We start from the raw sequence: 7,357 nt of genomic DNA, 5'->3' as shown, positions 1-7,357 counted from the left end.
CCCAGCCCCCCTTCCCAAAACATGGCAAGGCACCAGGGCGGGGCCCCACCCAGGCCACGTGGGAGTGATGCTCGCTCTGCCCCATCCAGGGAGCGCGGGGACCCAGCACGGACGCCAGGGGGAGCCCCAGTGCAGCCGGCAGGAGGGCCTCCCTGGGCTCCACTCGGTCTCCCAAGGCCCCTGTCCACCCCGCCCGGCCCCGCACCCCGCTCTCCAGGCACACACAGCCACAGGAACCTGTTTTATTGCCTTCGAGTGTCCAGGACATCTGATGGTCTCCAGACCCCATAATTGAAAGTGCAGGTCGGGGCGAGAGGCCGTGGAGCTGGGGTCAGGCCCAATGGCTAAAAAATACACCTGCTCCCTGACAAATGAGCCTGAGAGGAAAGCTGCCCGGGAGACCCTGCAGGAGGGCAGGGGTTAAGAGGGTCAGGCGCGCCCCATCTAAGCCTCAGAGAGACAAGGCCCAGAGGCAGAGACGCAGGGCAGGGGGACGAAGGGAAGCGCGGGTCCCCAGAGCGGCGGACTCGGGCACACGGAGACACGGGGAGAAACAGAAGGAGCCAGCACAGGACAGGCAGGGCGAGCTGGACCCGCTGGACGGGGTGCTGAGGGCCGGGAGAGAAGGCAAGCCGGCAGCGGGGGGCGCGGGGTTCCCGCTCGCAGCCCCTGGGCTACATGACGCAGCACCTGGTCTTGTGCGCGTGCGGCTCTTTGAACCGCAGTCTCTGCTTAGGCCGGTATTTTTCCAGGTAGGTGAGCTGCTTGCTGTTGATGGCTCCACGCCGCTTCCTGGGGAGACGGGACAGGGGTGCAGTCAGGCCGGATGGTGCAGCACCACCCAGCTCCAGGGAGGGCCTCCGCCCTGGCTATTCCCCCTGCTGGCATCACCCCTCCCCTACCTGCTGTCACTGCTGATGGTCCTCAGCTCCCCTTGCTATCACCTCCTCCAGCACCCCCACGGCACCCACCTTCCCAAGGCCCCCTCGTTTACTCGGTACCACCCCACCCCCAGGCCACGGGCTCCTACAGGGACACAGGGTAGAGCCTGGGCATCTCGCAGCCCAGGAGGGAGGGAGGAACAGGGGGACCTCAGGTGACAGGTGACAGGATGTGGGGGACACCTAAGGCTGCCCACCACGCCCTTCAGGAGGGCATCCGTCCCCACCCACCCAAGATCTCGAGCATAGCCGTGGACTGCTCTGGCCAACGAAGTGCGAGCAGAAGAGACACACGTCTGCCAGGCACGGCTTCCAGAGCCCCTCCAGCCCCAAGACTAGCAACACTGGAGGAGGGCTGCTCGCCAAGAGCCCCAGGGTCCCGGAGCGGAGCCCCCACTCCACCGCGTGGAAGGGTCATAGGAGCGAGGAACAAGTCTGAGCTGTGCTCATCGCTGGGGTTTGGACCTGCCAGTGCCACTGCCTGTCCCCATCCACGCAGCCGCAGGCCATGGAGTGGGGAGCCTCTCCCCACCCACACCTCCCAGCACCAGGAGCCACACACAGGGACCAGTCCTCGTCCGGTGGACGGCCGGGCTATGGGGCCCACACGAGTGCGTCACTACCCCAACATGAGGCTGCATGGGACTGGGGACATCTCTGAGGTCACCCTGTGGCCAGCGGTCAGGAGTGCCCGCTGGCAAGACGCTGGGCCCTACAGGGTGGGGAGTGCAGAATAAGGGCCCCCGAAACCCAGACCCCTGAGAGCACAACTGCCCTCCACTCCCACCCTCGCTGGCCACTCACTGTCGGATGAACTGGATGGCATCTTCATACTTCATCCCGCTCTCGATGAGAGCCAGTGCTACGAGGACCGGAGCCCTGGGGGCAGACGCAGGGCTAAGTCATCAGCCCTTCCCTCACCATCCCCCACCCCTTTCCCTGACAGGCCGCCACTGAAGGCACAGGGCAATGCCTTCTCTCTCACACCCACCAAAAAGCTGCCCAGGCTCCCCCAGGGCAGCCCCCTCTCCCACAGAGGGCCTAGGTGGCAGCTGAACCCGACCACTTGCTGCGTGGCCCCAGGTGGGCCAGGCACCCTCTCTGTGCCTCCGGCTCCCCGAGTGTAAAGCTGATGAGTCAAAGGGAGGGGAGCTGCTGGGCATGTGTCTGGCCTGAGATGAGGGCTTGATACTGGTCATCAATCCCGCTTGCCAGTCCTTGCCCTGAAACTGGGGGTGTGCTGCCCAGGTCACTGAGTGACACCTGGCGGTAAGGGGTGGGTCTTTGCGTCTGGGGAGCGGGCTGGCAGCTCCTTCAGCTGGAGCATAGGGACCCACGTTGCAACCCAGCAGCAGGGAGTGGGGTCACACTTGGGGAAGGACTGCCCCCCTGTGGTCACGTGACGGGGGCCTGGCACCCACACATAAGAGCACGTCAGATCCCAGAATCCTGCCGTTCAGCAAGCCCCGTGCCCCAGCTCACCGTCCCAGGCCGGCTACACAGTGAACGGCCACACAGCTGCCCGGGTCATCACAGAACTTGGCCTTCAGCAGGCTCAGCCAGTCCTCCACCACTTTCCCGGGCGGGGGCGCCCCGTCGTCAAACGGCCAGTCCTGCGGAGGGCAGAAGCCCGTGAGGCTGGGGGCCCGGGCCAGCTAGCCCCTGGCTGGGACAAGGTGGGCACTCTGAGAAGCACAGAAGGACCCCACGAGGGTGAGACAGCAGGCCCCGGAGGGCAGAGAGCTGGCCAGGCATGCGGTCCCTGCGGCGAGGCTCCTCCTCTCCTGCTTACTGCCACTGTCCCCATCTCCAGGAAGCCCTCCTGGAACACCCTGCCCTCTTCTTTCCTGAGCACAGTGAGCCCTACATCCCCTCCCTGCCAGCCCGCGCTGGGACTCCAGGGTCACAGCCTGACCCTTACCAGCCTGAGTGTGTCTGGGTCGGCAGGCCCAAGGGGTCTGGGCCGCAAGCACGGCTGACACGTGCCTCTTCCTGTCCCCAGCCCCCAGCCCAGCTGCGCAAAGCAGGCTCAGCCCAGGAAGGAGTGAAGGAAGGGCAGTAGGGTGAGCCCCATTGTTCTGGGCGGTGGGTTCCAGACAGTTACAGCTGGAACCTCTCCAGACATTGGGGGATTCACTCAGTTTTGAAAACTCAGCTGTATACTGCCCACCTCTCCAGGCACTCTGGACAGGCGAGCCTGCAGGGTTAGCCCGGCCCAGGTCACTGCCATGAGCACGGAGATGCTGAAGTCCGGGTCAGGACTCGGGTGGGGCAGAGGGGGCTGGCCCAGAGCCAGAGCCGTCTGGCACAGAGGGAGAGTCCACATGGCCCACCGAGGCTGACGGGGAGGTGCGTCCCTGAGGAAAGCTAGTGTCTAAGGGATCTTCTGATGCTGGGCAGGCCGAGCCCCACAGAGCTGGGTGGGGCCGCTGGACCCCCGCTGCCCTCATCCCTGCTCCGAGCCTTGGGCAGCCCTGCACCAGGAGAGATGCCGCAGCCCTGTGGCCCGTCCTGCAGGCGGGCGGCAGCACAGCCACCCCACCCTTTGCCTGCTCTTGGGTCCCCAGGGCCAGGGGACCAAGGAAACAGCTCCCAGGCTCCCTTCCCCACAGCTCCGCAGAGAGCTTCCCCAGGGAAGGCCCAGGTGTGCCGGCCCTCCCCTCCGCACCAGAGTGCTGCCCACTGACGCCCCGAACAGCAGGCAGCAAGACACACAGGAGCCCCCACCGCCGCCGCCAACAGCCCTGGCCCGAGGACCCCTGTTGTTCCACACGGCTCAGGACACCTGCACAGGCAGGGCTGTGGAGGTCAGAGCTCCAGCCACCTGGTTGCGGGAAGGGCGGCGGCAGGGGGCTATGATGAAAGTACCGCTCCCAGGCGCTGCGGTTCCAGCACCTTCCGGGCGTGGCCTCAGACAGCGGCTGACCCGAGCCTCAGGTTCGCCCTGGCAGAGTCCCACGGGGGCTGTTGTGCGGTGAGCAGCGGTGGCGCCTGTCTGCTGCGGCACTGGGGAGACTCTGCCTTGGGAGCCACAGCGGTGCATCAGGCACGTGCGCCCGCCTCCTGGGCCCCACTGGCCAGGCACAAGCTCAGAGCTCAGCCACTCTAGACATGTGCCCAAACATCACGTGGCCCGGGCACACCAACATGCCAGGGTGGGGGGGGGACAAGAACCATGCGGCCAGGCCCTGCATGCCCGCCTCCCAGCAAGGGGCTCCACACTCACAGTCCAGCCCGCCGCCCCCCCACCCCGGCATCAGTGGTGCTCCCAGAGCCCCGAGGCCCCCACCACGACAGTGATGCCATCCCCCCTCCCCCGGCATCAGCAGTGCTACCCCGAGGCCCTCACCACGACAGTGATGCCATCCTTCTCCAGAGGGGCCTTGTCATAGGTCACTTCGCACACTCGCACAACGGTGGTGGCCCCGTACTTCTTCAGGTCCTGGCGGGCAAGAGGACGAAGGCAGGCTGGGCAGGGGCTGAGGGCGCAGGGTGCGCACCCCCCCGTCCGGGGCCCCCAGGGCAAGGCCATGCCCCTCAACGAAACAGAAAGGCTGATGCCCAGCAGAACCACCAGTGGTGGGCTTTCGCGCCCGACGACTCACTATGGGGAGAAGGGGCCTTCCTGCTGCTTCCGGGCAGGCTGTCCGCACCTGCTCTCACTGCAAAGTGGCCAGCCCGTCATAAGCCCAGCTTCCAGCACATTCCCACCCTCATCCTGGGTGCTCGGGACCCCCCATGGCACCAGCATCTCCCAGACAAAGCAGGAGCAGGACAATCCTGGCCAGGGTCTCGTGGACGGGTCCCACCGAGGGCACAGCTGGACCCCACACGAGGGCCTGCAAAATCTCCAGGGGCAGACCTCAGCAGGCGGGGGGGCCTCAGAGGCCACAGGGCCGGCACCTGCTCTGTGACAGGAAGGAGCCAGGCCCTGCACACCCGCGGGGAAGCCCCAGGCTACCAGAGAAAAGGTCAAGTTCACAGCCAGGCTGTTTATATTTACCCTCTAAGGGCGGGGTGGGGGCTGTCCACTCCACAGGAGCCAATGCTGGGGCTGCTCCCACCCCACCTGCTCCAACAGCTATTCTGAGAGTAGTGAGCAATTATCTGCTGGACTCTCCTCATCATGCGGTGGGGACATGGGACACAATGAGGGCAAGACACCGCTATTCTGAGAATGCAGCACACAGGAAAGTGGGCGGGGCTCTGAGGCCACGGGGTCACCTCAGAATCCCTCTGTGCATGCAGAAAAGAGGGAGGCACCTGCCCAGGCCTGAGCACTGACCCTCAACACAGACTCACCTTGACCCTGGTCACACACTGAGCCCTGACTGTGGTCACATTCTGAGCCAAGATCCTGGTCACACTCTGAGCCCTCACCCTCAACAAGGTCTGACCTTGACCCCGGTCACACACTGAGCACTGACTCCGGTCATACTCAGAGCCCTGCCCCTGGTCACACTCTGAGGCCTGATCCTGGTCACACCCTGAGCCCTGACCCTGGTCACACCCTGAGTCCTGCCCCTGGTCACACTCTGAGGCCTGATCCTGGTCACACTCTGAGCACTGACCCTGGTCACATCCTGAGCCCTGACTCTGGTCACATCCTGAGCCCTGACTCTGGTCACACCCTGAGCCCTAACCTTGGTTACACGCTCAGGCCTGACCCTGGTCACACGCTGAGTCCTGATCCTGGTAACACTCTGAGCCCTGACTCTGGTCACATACTGAGCACTGACCCCGGTCACACTCGGAGCCCTGTCCTCAACACACGCTGAGCCCTGATCCTGGTCACACCCTGAGCCCTGACCCTGGTCACACTCTGAGGCCGGACCCTGGTCACACTCTGAGCCCTGACCCTGTCACACACTGAGCCCTGACCCTGGTCACACTCTGAGCCCTGACCCTGTCACACACTGAGCCCTGACCCTGGTCACACTCTGAGCCCTGACCCTGTCACACACTGAGCCCTGACCCTGGTCACACCCTGAGCCCTGATTGTGGTCAGACTCTGAGCCCTGACCCTGGTTACACACTGAGCACTGACCCCGGTCACACTCGGAGCCCTGCCCCTCATCACACGCTGAGCCCTGACCCTGTCACACTCTGAGGCCTGACCCTGTCACACTCTGACGCCTGACCCTGGTCACACGCTGAACCCTGATTCCGGTCACATGCTGAGGCCTGACCCTGGTCACACTCTGAGGCCTGACCCTGGTCATACTCTGAGCCCTGACCCTGGTCACACTCTGAGGCCTGATCCTGGTCACACTCTGAGCACTAACCCTGGTCACACTCTGAGGCCTGACCCTGGTCACACTCTGAGCCCTGACCCTGTCACACACTGAGCACTGACCCTGGTCACACTCGGAGACCTGACCCTGGTCACATGCTGAGACCTGATTCTGGTCACATGCTGAGCCCTGACCCTGGTCAACTGCTGAGCCCTGATCCTGGTCACATGCTGAGCCCTGACCCTGCTCACATACTGAGCCCTGACTCCTGACCCTGGTCACAGACAGACCTGAGCCCAGTCACAGGCTGACTGTCGGACTGAGTCTTTCCCCAGGTCCTGCTGTTACCTCAAGGGTCTCTGTTGTGAAGAGGGGCAGCCCTCCTCTGCAGGGCTCTTGGCACAGTGTCCAGGGCCCAGGCCCCTGATGGCACGGTGCCCCCTGCCTCCGTCTATACAGTGTTCGAGGTCCTCTTGCGCCCCAGTCCCTGTTTCATTAAAATGAACACCCATGGGGGGGCTGCTCTCACGTTGCAGAGGGAAGGGCTGAGGGGCTGAGACCACAAATGCATTTACATGCAGCTGCAGGCTCTGCAAACAGCAAGGAGCTCTGCAGAGGCCCGACTCCCACAGGAGGGTATGTGGAGAGCTGCAGGCTCTGCAAACACATGTGGTCACACCGACAGTGGCCACTCCTCCTTGCAACCAGCTCAGACTCTTGCCCAGCCTCTCCTCCCAGACATCTTCTCCCTGAAGCCTCCGGCCCAGCCCGTTCTAACCCACGGCCTCCCTAAGAGCCAGCGGGCTTCCTGAAGCCTGGGCTGGCCACGGAGCTGAACTTCATGCTGGGCCGGCCTATCTGCCTGCCCCAGCTGTTTCAGCAGCCACTTCTCACAGTGGGACCCCTCCCTCCTCCTTCCCGCACAGCCTCTGCACAGAGGCCCACAGCCAGCCAAGGGCCGCTCCAGCCGCAGGCCGTGGCTGCGGAGGAGATGCCCGCTGTTCCTTCCACCTCTGAGCCGGCCTCCCTCTACTTCGCGTGGAGCCCCCGTGTCCTAGCCGTCCTACCCTGCAGGCCGCCCGGGAGCTGCTGACCCTCCCACGGAGCTCCCCCGGCCCCGGGACGACAGCTCTGCTCTGAAGGGCAGTACTTGGTTCGACAGCCCCGAACCCCCCCCCCCCC

At 64.6% G+C, this 7,357-nt stretch overlaps 1 protein-coding gene across 3 annotated transcripts in view; it reads right to left on the bottom strand.

The window, feature by feature from the left end:
- Positions 1-228: 228 nt before the first annotated feature.
- The window catches only part of PTP4A3 (protein tyrosine phosphatase 4A3), a 31,252-nt gene continuing 24,123 nt past the window's right edge, over positions 229-7,357 (bottom strand). For all 3 annotated transcript variants that reach the window (XM_040626163.1, XM_040626165.1, XM_040626164.1), the window contains exons 3-6: positions 4,291-4,383; positions 2,424-2,554; positions 1,746-1,820; positions 229-792 (exon numbers count right to left, since the gene is read on the bottom strand). In XM_040626163.1, coding sequence (XP_040482097.1) covers positions 675-792; positions 1,746-1,820; positions 2,424-2,554; positions 4,291-4,383 — 417 coding nt within the window. In that variant the 3' untranslated portion in view covers positions 229-674. The remainder of the gene's footprint in view (positions 793-1,745; positions 1,821-2,423; positions 2,555-4,290; positions 4,384-7,357) is intronic.

The sequence above is a fragment of the Ursus maritimus genome, unplaced genomic scaffold, assembly GCF_017311325.1.
Source record: "Ursus maritimus isolate PB19 unplaced genomic scaffold, ASM1731132v1 scaffold_9, whole genome shotgun sequence".
NCBI lineage: Eukaryota > Metazoa > Chordata > Mammalia > Carnivora > Ursidae > Ursus > Ursus maritimus.
This window is presented reverse-complemented; position numbering and strand designations above follow the sequence as displayed.